Source organism: Vipera ursinii (assembly GCF_947247035.1).
Source record: "Vipera ursinii genome assembly, chromosome: 1".
Classification (NCBI taxonomy): Eukaryota; Metazoa; Chordata; class Lepidosauria; order Squamata; family Viperidae; genus Vipera; species Vipera ursinii.
In genome coordinates, this window is record NC_139512.1 from 210,288,525 (window position 1) to 210,308,438 (window position 19,914).

General features: G+C 37.6%; 1 protein-coding gene across 1 annotated transcript; it reads right to left on the bottom strand.

The window, feature by feature from the left end:
- Positions 1–11,456: 11,456 nt before the first annotated feature.
- Positions 11,457–19,593, bottom strand: TDRD15 (tudor domain containing 15; the record flags this gene model as incomplete). Its single annotated transcript, XM_083349825.1, has 2 exons — positions 19,138–19,593; positions 11,457–17,674 (listed from the first exon to the last, which is right to left on the bottom strand). The coding sequence occupies exon 2, from the start codon at positions 17,667–17,669 to the stop codon at positions 11,457–11,459; it is 6,213 nt and encodes a 2,070-aa protein (XP_083205951.1). The 5' UTR covers positions 17,670–17,674; positions 19,138–19,593.
- Positions 19,594–19,914: the final 321 nt, after the last annotated feature.

Sequence of the window (19,914 nt, forward strand, 5' to 3'; positions counted from 1 at the left end):
TAATAGATCAGCAGCTTAGGGCAAACCAGCCATTCATCAAATAGAAATAACAATTCTGATTGGATATATAATTCCAATTTCAACACCTCCAATTTTATTTTAAATAACAACAGAGGAATTACTTATTATTGTCCATTTGATATCTTTGGGCTTAACATCATTGTCCAATCATTACATAAAGTTATAGCAATCAAATACCATCCTAAGACTTTGTAAGTTATGCATAATTACACATGCACTTTAAGTGTCTTGAAAAACTTTGAAAGTTATATGTGATATCTCTGCAGAAAATTTAGTTACATTTAACCTAGACTGACTGAAATCAACAGGGCTTGAGCTAGTAAACTTAAGTCCTATTTGTTTCAGTGGGGCTGTTTGATTATAGCTAATTCTAGATTCACCCACTGCTTCTATCACACTTTATATGAAATTTAATCAATTTATGGTGATTTTGTTAAATAGTAAGACTCTCTTCTAAAGGTAGGTAGATTTTACAAGTTAGAATAACAGAAAATATTACAGTAGCAGAATTGACTGGGGATTCTGGGAAATGTAACCCAAACATGCTAGGTTTTAGAAACCTATGCTATAGCAGTTAAAGCAGAATTGCAGGATAATTCCACATGCAGAATTAAGAATTTCTGTTTTCATGACGCATTTACTCTCAGTATGACTATCTGGCACAGAAAGATGAGCTGCACAGTTCTGACTTTGAAATGAATTAAAACATGTGTGTCTTTGTGTTTATCACATCTATATCCTTTTCACTATAAATCAGGATAACTCAGGATAATGAATCACAAAGTTTCAATGTTACAATCAAAACATCAATATGCAAGTCAATGAGGCAGTTTCTACCACGAAAATTTTTTAGGAACAAATATGTCAGTTTCAGCAGCAAGGTGGAAAATCTATTTGCTCCAGAACTCTTGAAAAATTAGGATTACAATAAGCAAATGAGTGCCATTCTTGCATTTAAAGAAAATAGGAGAGAGAAAATCTGTCCCAAAAGTGGGGGGGGGAGGGAAACTAATGTTGTGCAAGACACTGTTGATGACTTATGAATTTTCCATTTAGGCTAATTGAAGGAAACACTGTCCTTGACAAAAAATACAAAAGCAACATAAATTTAGCTACACTTTAATCAAATTCCAGGATGGCAGCACCTCCTGAAATAGCTAAAAATATATTAGTTATTCACTGCTGGAAATGCACAATGCCTCATACAGCAATGCTTCCCTGAGGAAGGAATCTGGATACTCATGTAACAAACAGTAAAAGCTGTGTGCTTGTTGTGTTATACACTAACCACCTGAACAGACTCATCCTGGTACATTTATTAAAGCAACAAAACAACCTTTTATTCAAGTTTCAGCGGCAACATATGTCTAAAGCAACTCGCATATGCAAATTGCATCATGAAAGTTAAGTATTCTGCATAATTTCCCCCTGCAAGAACTGTCAAATATTTTCACAGTTATTTTGCACAAAGATGTTCTTTTTTGCTTGCTCCCATTTATGAAAATTAATGCAAGGTCTCCACCTGGTGGCTCTGTGTACATCTCACCAGCATCCAAATGAGGTTACATTTTTTTCACACTCATTGTATCGCATAACATCCACCCCCAAACAGAGAAAATTGGTTTATTTCTGTAAGCCTTTATATTATCAAGCCAAAGCACGTCCACCCTGTACAGATTTGTTGTGTACAGCAAATGTCCACAATCAGCTGTAGCATACCGTACATACTGTAAGATGCCAATTGGACTTAGAGGTCTATGTTCTTAACAAGGCATTGTGAAAGATGCTCATTAGCAGTACTATGAGCTTCACGACTTAGGAGGGCATTTCCTAATAAGAGAAACAGTATCTTAAGATGTTCTTCTGCATTTAGCTTGCAGAGTTTTGGATCTGACTGGAAGGCAGTTACCTGGTTATAAAGGCAAGGGGAGACACCAGGGCTTGATAGTGTCCTAACAAAAAGCCTTTTGTCTCTTTTGTTTTTGTAGTTAATTCCAAGAAATGCAAAGCACTGCACTTAGTTAATAATCTGTATCAATCTTGACATTTCCTCCAACTGTACTATAAAACGTTATTTACAAAAAGGGAGCATGGTAGTAGTATGGAATGGGCACCAGGGTTACCACCCATGATCTTGCTATTATGGAAGCCAGGGCACTCCCCCTCACCACCACCACCCAAATTTAACACTTTCACCCAGAGCTGTGGAAGCCTCAGGAAATTAGCTGCAAACTTCCTTCCCACTCCAAAGCTTTACAGTGCTTGACGGCATAAAATCAGGGGATGATATATCTCACCACAGCCACAGAAAGTGATGTTCTTCCCCCTTGAAGCCCAAACGGCTGCCCCAAAATGGAGGGGAAAATTGGAGTGGTCTAAAGGAGCTTCGGCCCCAGCCCGTTTGACTTGAGCTGAAGCCAGCAGACCCCCTCCTCTTTCACCAAAGCAACTGCAAGAGGAAGTTGTGCCTGATGGTCAACCCTCTCTTCAAAACACTTACCAAAGGTACCAGGTAACAGGGCCTGGCATAGCTGTGCCTGCCAGGACTGGTAATCTGGAATCTCCCAGATCTTTAGATTTCATTCTCCATTTTCCTTTAAAAAAAGGGGGGGGTCTCACCTTTAGATCGACCTATGTGGCCAGAATGTAAAACCTGCTCAGGAAACCTGGAAAATGCGGCAGTAGGATTTGCATGCATTGTTCAAAATTCAGAGTGAGAAAATGGGAACAGGAGGAAGACGTTGGGAGGGGTTACAGGAGCATCTCGACTGGAAGAAAAAAAGAAAAGGCGAAGCTCCATGGAGGCGGAAGTCTGCTACAGGACCTGTGGCAGAACCAAGCAGGTGTAGCTACACGTGAGCAGCAGGAATCCAGCAATGAACATCGAACGCAGATCTGAACTGAACCTCAAGTGATACATTTTTTGCGTGGGCATGTATTTTGCTCCAAAGAGGAACTCATAAACACCCTCCCCACAACTCCATGAGGGACACCTGCATATTCATTGTTAAGGAATTGTGTCAGGAAGGGATTATGAGAAATGAACCACGTGGCAAATACAGGCTGCAAGAACTACAGATCAATCTAACAGAATATTTTTAATGTATTTTATACATACAAATTAAGGGCTTAGGTGATTGCAGTTTATTAGTGTATAATCTGTGGGTGTTTAGATGTTACTATGCTGCAACCCCAATATCCTTCAGCAGTGGCTTGTTGCCTGGCATAAACTGGCTCTTGTACAAAATCTGAAAGAGCACTCATTATACAGGACATTGGTGGTGGTGGAATTCAGCTGGTTCTCACCAGTTCGGCAGAACCGGTAGCTAATTTTTTGTTACCCAGGCCCAGAACGGATGTCCAGAAGTGGCATCCACACAGGGAATTGGTTGTTCGCATATTTGAATCCCACCACTGGATATCGAACTCAAAAAGACTTCATACATGCTTGGTTTAAGTGAAAGGACTGAACAAGAATTAGAACAGAATTCCAAACTTCCTGGAATGCCTGCCATTATGACTTGAGTTTTAGGAACCCAATTATACATATACAGAGCAAAGTGTCTTCAACTGGAGGGCTTCATACTTCTGTTAGACCAGGGGTGTCAAACTCAATTTCATTGAGGGCCGCATCAGCATTGCAGTTGCCCTCAGGGGGCCGGGTGGGTATGGCCAGGGTGGGCGTGGCCTACTGGGTGGGCGTGGCTAGAGTGTGTGTGTACTACTGGGTGGGCATGGCTAGCTCTACATCATTTGCATCAAGGGTGCCTTTGGGGGCCTGGGCAGGAGTGGGACTGATCTGAGGTTCTCTGGCAGGAGGAGGGTCTCTGGGCCAGGGCCAAGGCAGTGGGGGCCATTCCCTCACTTTTTCCAGGATGGCTTCGCGGGCCACATGAAACCACTTCACGGGCCAGATCCGGCCCCCGGGCCTTGCGTTTGACATGTCTGTGTTAGACCTTGGCATATTTTAAGCAAGATTTGCTAAGTCACAATACCCATGTTCGTAAATCAAACAAGTCTGCTTAATTGACTGAAGCACAGGAAGTCATTTTAGGGATTTGTTTATGTTCAAATCTTTTTCACTTTATTGATTACTGAAGACAAGTCACTCACCTTGAACATATTATAAACCAAGAATGAAAGCATATGCAAAATATTGCTCAGGTGCTGCATATTACCAGATTTTTTTAAAATCTTCTAGAATATCAAAGGGAACCTTGGGAAAAATATAATCTATATCTGTTCATCTTTTGGCAGAGTATTACAAAAACTTTTAAAACAATCAGTTTTAAAAATAATTTGGGATCGTAGTTATAGTCATGGCTCACTGTTATCTTAAGAACTCTAATGATTGTTTTAAAAGTTATTTAAGAAGTCTTAGCCTTCCTTTAACTTCTTTAATAATCCGCTTGTATTATTACACTTGTAGCAACAGCAAAAAAAAAATTGCTACATTTGGAGACTAAAATATTCTATCGAAACAATGAGCACAGTTTTTGTAAAGCCTTCCTTTCCAGCCAGGAAAAAGTAAAAGATGCTGCTGCGAGGAAGAAGCTGAATCACTAACACTACACTCTTACATACAAAGACTCTTGCTGAGAGTATCTAGTATCTTAAATGTCCTCAATAATAAAGAGTGGAAAACATTGCAGGAGTTAAAAATTACTTGCCATGTAGAAGAAAGGTTGCATCAGAACTAGGCAGTTCAAATTAGTTCCTCTAGGGCTACGACTGTCTAGTTTCACATTTAAAGTCTTAATCTCTGGTAAAGCAAGCTGGGAAGAAACGTCTGTAATAGAACTACCCTACAGTGAATGAAGTTAAGTGAGTGATATGCTTTTATAGGCGGCAGCAGCAGCAGCTTCCAGCCCTTCAAGTAACCTAAAACAGCTTTAGTGCTGGTAAGTTGTTTTATGCAATATATTGGGCTCAAAATGAATTCCTGTCACCCTTTTGTAACAGGAAAGAGGTACATACTAACGTGGCCCACGTTTTAAGACTCACCAGTCTCCGAAGAGGGCTCGACTCAGGTCGAGGTAATCACGCCCATATTGTTAACACTTCAAACTGCATAAAGTCAGAGTTCTACCAAGTATTAGCTCTTTTAATTTACTACTCTGTTCATTTATTTATCAGAGGAGCCGATTCAGATTGTTGGCATAGTTTTTTTTTCTTTCATGACTACAGGAAGAAGTAAAAAGGTTCCCCAAACTGTTTTCCAGCGCTGAACAATTTGCTATTACGTACTGTAAAGATAGACCCCATCCTCCAGGTTCTTTTAGATCTATCCATATAGATCAGTTGTGTCAAACTCCAAACGTCACGTGACATGTCGTGATGTATCATGACTTTTTTTCCATTGCCGGCAATGAGGTGGGTGCGGTTTCGCCATGACGCATCCAGCCCGCAAGCCGGCAGTTTGACATCCCTGATACAGATAATATACGTATTCTAACATTACTTACAGCTGGGTTTTTCTATGCTGTTTTCCACATCTGTTTTTATGCAACATCAGAGGGCGCTTTCCCCAAAATGCTGTCCCCACAGAGGGCGTCTACACTCTTACATGGTGTTATTCAGGGTGTTCGACTAAATTTAATGCTATAACAATATTTGTGCCACAGATTTCAACTGATCCTACTACTGCTTATTAATATGACTTGCTATTAAACTTTTGCCCGCTCCTGGGGAATAATTATTATAGTTCCTATGTTATTCCTATGTTAGGTTTCCTTGCTTTTGGTGTACTAATTAATATCTGGTATCTTTTATTTGTACTATTGTTCTGAAAAAATCACTTTACATTTAATAAACAGAAAAAAGAATGTGAATTATTGTCTGAAACTGCACCTCTATGCAATTGACCGAAGATACACATTTGCATTCTTGCACAAAGTATGCACACACTTAAATGTCTCCACGGCAAAGTAGCCAAGGCCAACTGCATACTGTGCTCAAGAAAAAAAAGAGAAAACAGTACACAATGCACACAAAAAATCAAGAACAGCAACATAGCTTGTTTTACATTTAGGACTACAGGTAATCCTTGACTTACAACAGTTCATGGTCATTTAGTGACCATTCGAAGTTACAATGGCACTGAAAAAAGTGACTTGTGACCATTTTTCACACAACCACTGCAGAATCCCCATAGTCACATGATGAAAAATCAGATGCTTGGCAACTGGCTCATATTTATGAGAGTTGCTATGACCCGGGTCATGTGATTCCCTTTTGCAACTTTCTGACATGCAAAGCCAATGGGGAAGTCAGATTCAGTTAAAATCCTATTACTAACTTAACAACTTAACTGATTCACTTAACAACTCTGACAAGAAAGGTTGTAAAATGGGGAAAACTCACCTAACAAATGTCTCATTTGGCAACAGAAAATATCAAGATTAGTAACATGCCCCACAAAGCCATGGCATCTATGGGTCCTTAACATTTAATTTTAAAAAAGGAAAAAGAATAGGATGTAGAGTGAATTGGTGAGGGGAGGAGAATTGCACAATGGGGCTTGGCACCTGAAAAGGATCCCACCTTAATCCCCATAAAAAAAGCAAAATATTGATTTCAGAAATATGCATTTAATATTCTCTCCCTCTCTGACAAAAGCTTCCACCAACTGGAATCTGCTATGAGAAAACATCAGACAAATGTAGCTTTTCCCACAGCTTCACTGTGGCTGTGTTAAACTTGTACCAGCGCTTTATTGCTGTTTAACAAGAATTTTATTTAAAGAAAAACACACTGCAGTTTATAAAACATGAAATATCCAAACACATCTTTTTTTTTCATTGCGCTTAGCAAAACTCCTCTTTACATTAACCACAAGATACATTTTCTCACAAGTACTCATCAGTAGTTATACATACTGTCTTTTTGAAACTAATTTGAATTTTACACGAGCATCCCATTTGGTTTCATATAAATATAAAAAAAAAGATAACTCCTGCTGTTCTTGCCTCTTACAAGAAATACTTCACTGTTACTTCCAACAGGCCCCGGAGCCAATTGGAAGCTTGATTTTCTTTTGGTAGAGCTTTTAAGACATTTAAATTAATCATGTCTTACTCAAATGTGCTAATTCAGTTCAATCAACTTATGTGTTTCAAAATGTAGTTATTAGAACTGTTTGAAATGTGGAGGGTTAAACAAAAAACTAACAGAAAAGTTCAAGCTGTCAGAAGAACGTTCTTTCAATATAAGGCAGGTCTTCCCTCTAAACAAAACTGAAAAATCCACACTACTGGGGCTCAATGCAGTACAACCTGCAATAAAAATATATACAACTTCCAAGCATCCTAGTGCACAGGTAAGATTTAACTGGGTTTTTTAATCATGATTTCAGTTTACCGGTCACTCATTCTCTCTCCTGTGAGAGAATGCGCAAGTACTAAGTGTAACAAAAGAAAAGAGATTTAAACTATGAAATTATAGCTCTTGCAAGCAGGCAAGAATTGGTAGAAATGGAGTCGGCATTAAGTTCCCATATAATTACTAAAATATCCATGACTTATATCTGCCCTACATCAAAATGTGTTCTGCAATTTAGATGGGGCCTTTTTGCGGTAGTAAGCGAGAGAGCACTGTAGGAAAAAACTGGAGGGACCAAGATATATGGAAGTCCATACCTAAATCTATATTTTACTGAAATGCACTGTATTTTCCGTCGTATAAGACGACTGGGCGTATAAGACGACCCCCCAACTTTTGAGATGATTTTCATGGGTTAAAAAGTCATCTTATACGCCGGAAAATATGGTACTTACATTGAAATGGTCAGTATAAATGAAGAGATTATTTTCCTATTATATTTGTTTAAATTCAGGCTTCTGGCTGGTAAAAACAAATGGAACAGCATTTGGCAGTTACACAATCTGTACAACTGGATGCCTCACATGCCCCAAAAAACTTAGCAACATATGGAACAAATGTTCTTGATTTTCATATTTCTGCAACTTTTTTCAACATCAACAAGGACCAAAGTCCACCAACTGTCTCTTGTATTACCTTTCATTAAAAAAACCTGATAGTTCCTAATCACTTCTGAAATTAAACAAAATTCCAAATGATTATTACATATAAGTATAAAGTTTAGCATTATAACAAAAATCTAGCACCAATTGCAAGATGGTCTTTGTCCAGGAATCTAACAGATTACTTTTGCTGAAAATCATATTCCAAAGTATTTCTTTTTCCATGCTGTCATCATCCCAATGCTAAATCAATCTTCGGTAGAGATTTTTAAAAGGCACATAAATATGTGTATATGGCAGGGGAGCAGGGGAACTTAACTAGAATACTAATGTACCCTTTACACTTTTTAAAAGTTATGGGCCTCTGGTCTGGATTTCTATAAATGATAAATTTATAAATAGAATATGTTCTGCATACTGTTCCTGTGTTATTTTTCAAGTGAAAGTTGACCTATTGTCCATTACTAGTTCTCAGCTGTGATAATCCATTTACTCTGATTTTAACCTGGGGAAAAAAACAAGCAGATACATTAGAAAGAAAATATACATGATATTTTGTCCAGGTTTACTGTGAAGACATATCTGCATTTTACAGAGACTTGATTTTTAAAAAACTTTCTATTTTTTCACAGAATATAGAATAATAGAATTGGAAGGGAAATCAGAAGTCTTCTAGTCCAACTCACTGCTTGAGCAGGAGATCCTATACCAGGGATAGGCAACCTTGGCTCTTTTATGACTCGTGGACTTCCAATTCCCAGAATTCCTGAGTCAGCATGGCTCAAGTTGGAAACCTCTCCCTTTTCCCTCAGCATGGCTGGCTCAGGAATTCTGGGAGTTGAAGTCCACGAGTCATAAAAGAGCCAAGTTTGCCTACCCCTGCCCTATACCATTTCAAACAAATGGTTGTCCAGTCTCTTTTTGAAAGCCTCCAGTGATGGAACACCCACAACTTCTGAAGTCAAGCTGTTCCATTGGTTGATTACTATCACCATTAGGAAATTTCTCCTTACTTCTAGATTGCTTCTCTCCTTGGTTAGTTTCCAACCATTGTTTCTTGTTGTCTTTTGGTGCTTTGGAAAATAATTTGACCCCCTTGTTTTTGTAGGAGCCTCTCAAATATTGGAACACTGCTATCATGCCATCCCTAGTTCTTTTCATTATACTAGACATACTCAATTTCTGTAACTGTTCATGTTTTAGCCTCCTGCCCCCTAATCATTTTTGTTGCTCTTTTCTACACTCTTTCTAGAGTCTCAACATATTTTTATATTTTTAATCTGTCTGTCTGTCTGTCTGTCTGTCTGTCTGTCTGTCTGTCTGTCTGTCTGTCTATCTATCTATCTATCTATCTATCTATCTATCTATCTATCTATCTATCTTTGACCTGTAATTCTTTAGTTCTGGTTTCCAAAGTACAGCCTATACTTCTACAATGAGATGAATGCATAAAGTTTCTACTAGGCTACAAAGTCACACGAACAATACAGAATCATGTACAATCTACATAGTCATGTACACTTTAGACGGACTATAGAGTGTACATGATATATAGAATAATGTACATCATACATGGACTGTAGAGCTTTCCCCCAAATTATTTGTTATTCAAGAAGTAATGGAATTTAAATTCAACATGTTTGGGGGCCCTGGCATAGGAAAGGCTTACTGTGGCCAAACAAAACATGACAGCAACAATATAAATGTGGGTCTTCATGTACATGAAAAAATATGAACATTTCTAAATGAAAATGCCCTCCAGCCTTTTAATAGCTCTTTTCTACAAGTGAGCCTAAATCAATTGCCCAAGCAATGCCAATGTGTTGGACACCCGTACAATGAGCGTCTCTGCATTTGCGGAGCGGCAGAGGTAGAGGACCTGGCTCACATCCTATTTGACTGTTGTCTGTATAAGAGGGTGAGAGACAGGTATCTTGGTCTACATACCAAACGAATGACCCATTGGGATCCCCATATCAAAATAACTTACCTTATGTCCGGCCAGAACTTGAAAATAACATTCAACGTAGCACAGTATTTAAACAACATGATCCAGTTAAGATCTGCATATGTGGGACTGATTGGGGCAGATTGTAAGGGCGACTCCGAAATATAATGTTATCATATTTTATCTATATCTTAAATTTGTATTTTATTACTATTTCAACTTAAATTGTATTTTAATTGCATTTTAAATTGTATTTTATCAAATTCCATTTTGGATTGCTTTTATCAAGTTTTGGTGACGGTTTGTTGCTGGAACTTTGTACTTTGATATGGCCCAAGGGCTAATCAATAAAGTTGTTGTTGTGTTCTTGGACACCAATGAAATGAGCTTCTGACTAAATTCCATATTTTCTCATTTATCTTTCAACTAACCAAGAACATTAGTGTCCGATCTGCATATCTGTAAGATTGCACTCATTCATTCCATTACTGACTTCAGAAATGAAGCAGTTTCCTTGTATTTCATCAGAAAAGAAGTAAAAGAGGTAATGTCATCATCAACATTCTGGTGGTACCAAATCCAAATACAACGGATGTTACTCAACAATTTCCAATGGCCACATCAAATTGGAATCTCTAACACCTTTTTAAAATCATTATAACCAAGCCATTATAAAATTGTGTTCCCCAGCAGAAAGCAGTTCAGAAGGATATTCTGGTTGAAACCTGCCAAAATGCTCAGCCTGGAGAACACTACTTTGCTGTCCCTTCGTCCTGTGCGCTCCCACAGGGAGGGTCTTCTCAGGGTACCGCCGGTAAAAGATTGCCGGCGGATAACACCCAGGGGGAGGGCCTTCTCTGTGGGTGCGCCTGCCCTTGGAACCAGCTGCCCGTAGAGCTTAGGACTGCCCCTGACCTTCGCTCCTTCCGCCGAGACCTGAAGACTTGGCTCTTTGAGCTTTCTGGCCTGGACTGAGAGTATTAATTGGGGTTTTAATTGGGGTTTTATATTTATTCAAGGTCTAAATGTAATCATTTTAACTGTTCTTAATTTTTGTAATTGTTGTATTGCTATTTTAAAAAACCTTGTGAACCGCCCTGAGTCCTACGGGAGAAGGGCGGTATATAAGTCTAATAAAGAAGAAGAAGAAAGAAATTCCTAACGTAGATAGTCCTCTAAGAGGACTAAATTGTCTGCTCCATAATGAGCCCTAAAGCTGCCTATAATCACATTGTGGCAGATTATCTTTCTACACATATCCACACTGTGCAACCTCATATAGATTTGATACACTCCTTATTGCATTATATGTGGAATATACTAGTATCCTTCCAGTATGCATTATGGCAGTTTACGCAGGAAAGTTAAGTGCATAATTCTTTTTGCTCCTAGCCTTAAAGGCAGCCCAGTTTATCATTCCTGTTATATATAAAGCAAAGTATAAGACAATTTTGTACAGTTGTTTTAAATGTCATTTGAAACTGACCTTTCTTGTGAGCGCATGTTCAATTTTCTTCATGAATCTGGATCTGAGCATTCTTGGAGCCCAAAAGCAACTTTTCAGAAGCCTTCGATATGGTTGTAGAATATGTTTGGTTGAGTTGTTCTTTGTCACAACATTGCTTAAATAATTTTTCATCCTGGTTGTGCAGACTTCCACAATTTCTTTTACTTCTATGCAAGAAAGTCATCACAGTATCTTTTTTTTTACCATGTAATTTCTTTGAGCTGTTCACTTTTAATTTTTTTAAGTCAACCCACTTCAATTGCAAAACTTTCTTGTCTTTATTTATGGCAATCTGTGGTTCAGAGATCTTCTGAATGGAGAACAGATCATCAACAATATGTGCATTCGGTAGCTGAAGGTCAGCACAACTAGCAGATGCAAAGGATGCCGTTTTTGAATACAAAGCACAACCAGAAGCAACCAATACATCTGCCGCATTATTTTGCTCACAAAAAACATCTACCTCTAGCTTCAGTCCACAATGAGGCTGTTTGAACTGGAACGTGAGACCTTGTCTGCGAAGAAATTCTTGAATTTTAAGTCTGGCCTCATCATTCCAATGTTTCCCTTCAGCAGGTGTCACTCCAAACAATGAGCAAGGATAGGTTAATCGCGGTAAACTAGCTAGCTTTTCTGGGACAATCTTCAGGCTAGAGACATTAGAGATGGGAAAGGGAAATGATAAACCATCATCATCAATAAAACTAAGTATTAATGTGCTGGAGTCTTTGAGCACTTCAGAAACTTCAACTCTGTTCCAGTTTCCGTTAGGTCCATTTTTTATTAAGCAGCAGGCACCAGGAATTACACATTCTTGTGGCATAGTTGGGAGGTTTTCTGGAAGATTAGAGAGCATTTTGAACAAGTCTTTCAAAGTTTTAAATGAACCTTCTAACTGGATACAGAAGTTTGAAGGATCAGTGACCGATGTGACAAATCCAGGATAGTATCTATTCTTCTGAAATTGCGCCCATGGAATTGAATTTGACTTGGCTGATATATCAAGTAATTTGCTGACATTATCTGTGTCTAGTAAGTTATGCCTCTCTAATTTTGTTTGGTTATATATTTGACTCCAATATTCCAAAAATAAAATTCCATCTATTAAAAGATCTACTTCCCAAATAAGCTCAGTTTCTAAGTATTTTAAAAATATAATCTTTATCTCACAATATTTTACCTTCTCCATCATTTTCTCAAAAGACCAATCACTTAGATTGCCAATCCAAATCCATTTACAAAGCACTGCATTCCTGGGAATACACCTTATTTTTTCACTCAGCACATGTATATCACGCAGTGACACCATTTCATATTTTCCTACATCCACAAAAAGAACCAACGAACATTCCTCCTTCACATATCTCTTAATAACTTCAGATCGATGCCATCTCAAGGTTTCTTTTGATCTTACCAAACATTCTAATCCTTCTCTAATTTCTTCCATAGCAATAAAGCACTTTTTCTCTACCTCTTGAGCAACCAGTATATTTAAATTGAGCATTGTTTGTGCATCCTTAGTTAACTTCACATAGAAGTACCCATTACTTGAAATATGACCAATTTCAGCTATTTCCATCTGTCCAGGCTTTATATTTTGGTAGCCAATCTTAGTAGGTCTGATTTTAATGCTTTCACATAAAGTTTGACTTTCTGATTGTTTACCTGGATCATTACTAACAGTTTCTGAATCTATTGTTGGGAGCTGTTTCATGTTGTGGTCAAAGTTCAATAAATGTATGTTCTCTATACCTAAAAGGATTTGTCTCTCCATTAATTTATCAGATATAGATATTCCATGACAAATTATGTCAACCTCCCACTGTTGGTCATACTGTTGTAGAAACTCAATCATGATTGGCTGATTATTGACTTCACTGATAAAATAAGCATCCATATCAATACTCCAGTTTTTATTTGAAAACAAGCAGTTTACTTTAGTAAGGAAGCAATGTATGCTGAGTCTTGGTAAATTGAGTAAACACTTTTCAATTTTGTAGATATCTTTTGAATTCACAGTTGCTGTGTTACCATAATCAATAAACTCTACTTCAAAAAACTTATTAGCTAGGACTTTTCTGACTAAAGCTCTGTATATGCAACCATTACCTTCATACTTTACTAAAACAACGTCATCTTTCTCAACTTCAGCTTCTATTTCTGACTCTTTTACCAGCGTTTCTCTATTCAGTTCCTGAGCAAGTTGTACAATTTTATTTTCATCCTCTGAACGATGAACATAAAAACTTGAAAGATTAGCTACATAAGAAATGTAACCCCAGACTTTAGAATTTAGAAGAATATCAAGTTGAGGAAGATCTGTGTACTTTTGCTTAGTCTTGTTGCTTCTTTCTTGTCCTAAAATGTTTAATTTTAGCACATGTAATCCTCTTCTTTTACTTTTAATTTTCTTTGACTGACTAAGGCAATCAATAGTGTCAGTTTTGGGTTCTTTGTGAGTACTTTCATATCTGTATCTCAAAACTTTTTTCAATATGACATCTGAAAAATCCAAACTCAATGGAAACTTTGCAGGTCTACTACCCTGTTTCTGCTGATCAATTACTATTTTGTTTCTATATTTAACATGTAACTTATCATTGCCTACTTTTGTTTGCTCTCCAATTTTATTACTTTCAACTTGTTTTTTTTCTATATCCAACTCTATTTTATAAGCCCTATGTTTATTCCCAACACATTTTTGAAAACCCTTTTTAATATCCTTTGGGTTCAGAACTTTTTTTTTTTGCCTTAGTAAGTCTTTAATCTTTCCATTTATTTGTAGTTCTCCATCATACAATTCCACACCAAACTGCCCGTCAGATTCTCTAGATACTATTACGGCCTTCAACTCTTTTTCCAAATAATTTCTTTCAAACCATACTTTTATTTCAGATGGAATTTCAACATCCTTTAGATCTGATAAGTAACACTGGATAGCTTGCATAGGTGTGAACATTAATTCTGAAGCACTGTTTGGAATAGGAACCAGTTCCTCTTTTGCCACCAACTGTTTATTTCCAAAGTCCACAAAATATACCGGGCAGAAATCTGATGATTCTATAGGAGACGCTAAAGCTCTGTAGAAGACGCCATTCTCAAAATATTTTGCTATGCATAAACTGTGAGTATCTATTTGGATTGCATGGCTTGATTTCTGGCTAATTTCTGAAATCTTTTCAAGTACCTTGTCCATCTCATTTGCATTTCTACTTAACTGGCAATAGAATTTTGTAGGGCTATATATATAGGATACATACACTTTCTCTTCATTTCCAACTTCCATATTAAAAGATGAATAATAAAAGCTACAGAGAGAAAATGGTGTTATAAGAGATTGCGCACATTCAAAAGAGTAAATTTGTCCATGGCCACTGTCAAAGAGAAATTGCCTTAAACTAGTAAATGGAGTCTTCAAATCAACAATGTAATATAAATAGTTGGGAGTCTTAAAAGCCAGGGCACAAATTGAACAAATCAGTTGTTCATTAGCAGATGAAACAAATTTTTTAAAATCACTACATATCTCAGCAGTCCAAATATAGGGGTCAAATATTAAGGATTCAGTGACACTATTAAGACAACATCTGAATGCTTGACATTCCAAAATTAGGAAGTCTGGATGAATAGCTTGAAGATCTTTCAACAAAACTCTTTCCCTGTTACCATAGTCTACAAATATTACATCAGTTTCGGTTTTGGATACATGTTTCAGTACAACAGCTCTGTACCATTTTCCATCTGTAGAATATTTCACAACACAGGCAAGCTTTCCACTTTCATAAGGTCTTTTTTGAGTGTTGTAAAAATTCTGAATTTGTTCCATCATATCATTTAGCTCAGGTAGCTTATTTTGTATTTGGCATAAAAAACTGCCTGGTGAAATAATATGACAACATACAACATCAAATACACAACCTGGTTTAAATCTGTATTCTTTATAGCATTCCAGTCCATCTGTTTTCCAAACCTTTTGCCCATGTTTACTGGAAAGCATGTTTTTCCACACTGGGAAAATGCTAGCATTCTCGTTTGTCACAACATGAGTATTAAGCGTTTTGTTCTTCTGAGTAGTTGTAGGTATCAGTACCTTATTCTTCTGAAGAGATGTTTTACTTACTATTTCTCTATTTTTGTAATTTTTTGAGTAGTTTCGTTGAAAGCCCCTTACCGTTTTCTTAAATGAATCTTGTTTTAACTCCCAATATTCTGCACATCCTGCCTCAACCATAAGCCTGAGAACATCAGTATGCTTGGAGCCATGCATACACTGCACATTGACAATGTAATTCTCCTTTTGTTTTGCAATGACATGCAGTGTGATTAGTCTGTCATCCACAGTTGTTTTAAAGAAATCTATTTCTTTTTTAATCCATATATCTTCCATTGGAAATGCATTAGCAAGTGTACAGCACATGGCTAACGCTGGTAATTCTTGAAGCTCTGGAAGCAAAATCTTCACATCAAACAGTGGCACTGTGTCAGTGTTCCCAAAATCTAAAAAATAAACATCCACATTGTTGTCTGTGATTTGTCTAATGACAGCCCTATAAAAATACTTATCCTTGCTATATCGTGCACAACATAGTCTCCCAGGCTCTGGGTTTTCTAGAATTTTATCACTGACTTCATTTCCATCATACACATCTGCAACTTTCTTCATTAAAGCTTCATACTCATCTAAGTAGTCATTTGTTTGCACCCAGAAGTTTGATGGATTCAAAACATAAACTGCAAAACCAACACAAACTGAACCGACTTTCATTTCTGCTCTTTTGTAAGGAACTGTTAAAGGGGAGCACAATAAATGAGTATCCTTTTGATTTGAAGAATAACTTGATTGTTGAGTTGTATTGTAAATCTTCTCTGCCAAGTTTACACTAGGATTTTGTACATTCCCACTTGTACAAGAGACTTCGGTGTTGTGTTTTGGATCCACATCATTTTCCAAAGATAGATTTTCACTTGTCTGTGTCAATGTGCATTTATGTAATGTTACATAATATACATCTTCTTTACTATTGAACAGATCTATGCGGACCAAAATAGCCTCTTGTGTTAACAGAGTGTCTTTAAATTCTTCTAGCTGAGCATTTTTTTCTGTTCCATCCTGATCACTAGGACATGATAGAGCACAAGGAAATGAAAACATAGGTACTGAAAGAAATTCTGGTAGAAGCTTAAAAATATACTCAGAAGACACAGCTTCGTGGTTGCCAAAATCCATAAACCAAACCTTCACTTTATCAGAAAGTAGCTGTTGTATTACTCCTCTCTGCCACTGACCATTTTTTTGTCTAGCTGCACAAAGGGCTCCAAAATTGTCACAAGATGGAAGTTTTATTCTGCTGATAGAGTCGTAATAGGAAAACATGTCTCTTGTCAATGAATCCAGATGTACCTGTTGGCGAAGTAACTGGCAATAAAACTTACTGGGGCTAACTGCTACTGATATTTTTACTTTTTCTACAGTACCAACAGTCAAAATTGGTTGAAGATTTCTTAGAACTGGTGGAATATTTGGTTGAGTTCCAGCATCACAAAACAGAGTACCTGGACTTGTACATTTCTGTTGTGGTAAACTGGGCATTTGTTTACAAAGCGGCTCATTTGGAAATTCAGTTAACATTTCAACAATAAGACAGAAAGTGGCTACATCAACAAGCTTTCCTATTCTGAATTCAACCACATCAGCAGCAACTTTGGGCACGTCAAGAAGAAATATTTGGTTTGGCAGAATGGCTTGTATCTGACCTTTAATCTGCAAGCCTATCAAAGATGAAAAGTAATTAAAAGCTTTGGGAGTCCATTTTTCTTCAATCGGAAGCACATTTGCAAAAATCCCATAAACCATCTTTGGAGGAAGTTGAAACAATTCATCAATGGGAGATGCAAGGTGAGTTTCATGCACTGCCAGTATTTTCCCATTGTCCATAAAATGTACTTCATAGGTATCATGTCTTTTTTGTATTACTTTTCCTCTGTACCATTCTCCACTCTCTGAGTCTTTGACTAAACAGAATTCACCAACTGCAACAGAATCTTTCACTTTTGGTACTTGCTGTAATTCCTTTTGCAATATATGATAATCAAGCTCACATTCTGTGTTAAATTGGCCTTGAAATTTTATAAGGACTTCTTTTCGATTGTAGTATATATTAGTTACCTTCACATCCACATCTAGAAATTTTGTTGATGAAGATGAATCCATCCCACCTGAAAAACCAGTATAAAATTTAACATATTGTTACATGTTTATTTTTCATTTTAACAGAACTTGTTTATAAACAATTTCAAATTATATTGACACAATCATATGTAATGGAGATGTTACAATCACATCTATTATCAGCTAAAGAGATAGTTCTGTTGAACACCAAAATATGCAGAACTTCAGACTGACAGATTTTAAAATATTAATAACTTGAATGATTTAATAGAATATAAACAAGCTGTATGCTTGGGCATCCCTTCCCTTGTCTCATGACTTTAGTCCAACATTACCTGATACAGTAGACCTCAACTTACAAGAGTTCATTTAGTAACCGCTCAGAGTTACAACAGCACTGAAAAAAGTGACTTTTGATGATTTTTCACACTTATGACTGTTGCAGCATCCCCATGATATCAATTCACATTTGGATGCTTGACAACTGTGTTCATATTTATGATGGTAGCAGTGTCCCAGGGTCATTTGATTATATTTTGTGAGTTTCTGACAAGCCAAGTCAAAGGGGAAGTTAGATTCAATTAACAACCAGGTTGCTAACTAACTTAGCAACTGCAGTGATTTACTTAACAAATGTGGCCAGAAAAGTCATAAAATGGGGCAAAACTCACTTAACAAATTTCTCACTTAGCAACATAAATTCTGGGTCAATTGTGGTCATAAGTCAAGGATTACCTGTATAGGTTCTTTTAGTTGGATAAAGTTGTGCCACTAAATTAGAAATGGAAACATTTCAGGGGGGAAAAACAGGAAGATTATGATAGGGTGCATTCACACAAAGTACTTTTATAATTCAGGTGCAGCCTGATAATAATTAAATAATGTAGCTAGTATTACTTTTAAGTCATAATTTGTGGAACAAGCAACAATGTAAGGTCCTCACAGCACATTGTTAAATATAACAAAATAGGCCAGACTGTGATATGCCAGTTCAGCTAGCTACACACTATCTTCACAATTATACTTGGCCTGACAAATATTTGTGAATGCAATGCCCTTGCGTTAAACATTAGTTTAATATTGGACTTTCAACACATTCTCATTTAAAATGTACTATTACAAAGTACGTTACATTTCTCTTTAGACTTATTTATTCATCCAATTTATATGGCTATCCACCTCACAAAAAAGTGACTTAGGGCAGCATATAATAAACCAGTTAACTTCAAAAAACATCATTCAGAAAAATAAATCATTAAAAAATTGCAATTAAAGGCTTAAAAAAGGGAGCAGATTATCAACAACAATGGAGCCACCGCAGTTACCAATGGCCTTCACCTCAGCATTAACTCTTTAATTTCACATTCTGAATTTGCCATCTAAGGAAACAATTAACAAAACGCCAGCAGGGGAAAACAAGCTTAAGCACACACAGAGAGAGAGAGAGACGCACGCACAAACACACAACTACACAAAATGCCTCGTTTGAAAAGACGGTGAACGTACAGACCTCTTTGCCTTCCAAGTATTATCTAAAGTTCTTGAAACAGCCAGTCTCCCGCTTATTGCAGCATCAATGACTCCTGCTTAAAGTGGCTCTAAGCTTGCTAAATGGTCTTTTTTATTTTTATTTTTTTCATCACAACTGAACTTGCAGAAATAATGAGAGACTTTTGCTCAATCCCTCGAAGAGCAAAAGCCTGAAAGCCAACTTAACGGGGGTCTCTCGCAGCTGTTCGTCCCAAGGTTTCTTGACCCGGGTTTATAAAGAGAATTCAGACGGGGAGGGACTTCCTCCCGTCCAAATGGGTAGTCGCCAATGTTACTACAGTGAGCGACGCCAGCTTCCTTCAGAGGTTTGTCCGAATGGCGCGGGATGAGAAGCGGATCCGGCAGCGGCGGAGAAAGCAGCGCTGCAGCGGGGGAGTGGGCGGGGCCGCTGTCCTCTGATTGGCAGTTCCGGAAGGCGGGGCGCGGCTAAGGGCGCGGGGCAAGAGGGAGAGCGGGAAGATGGAGCCTTTGGGTGGGGAGAGCGTGCGGCAGCCGCGCGACCGTGGAGGCGTTTGTTTGTTTGTCTGTTTTAACTTTTCATTTCATTTCGATCAAACGTAATTTTATTGGCCCCGTCACAGCAACGGGATGGACGTTGCTGCCACAAAGAAGAGAGGGGGGGGAAGTGAACTTATTTTCCAAATAAGGCAACAGAAGGCAAGACCAGGAACAGTGGATGGAAGCTACTCAAGGAGAGAAGCAACCTGGAATTAAGGAGAAACTTCCTAAGGGTGAT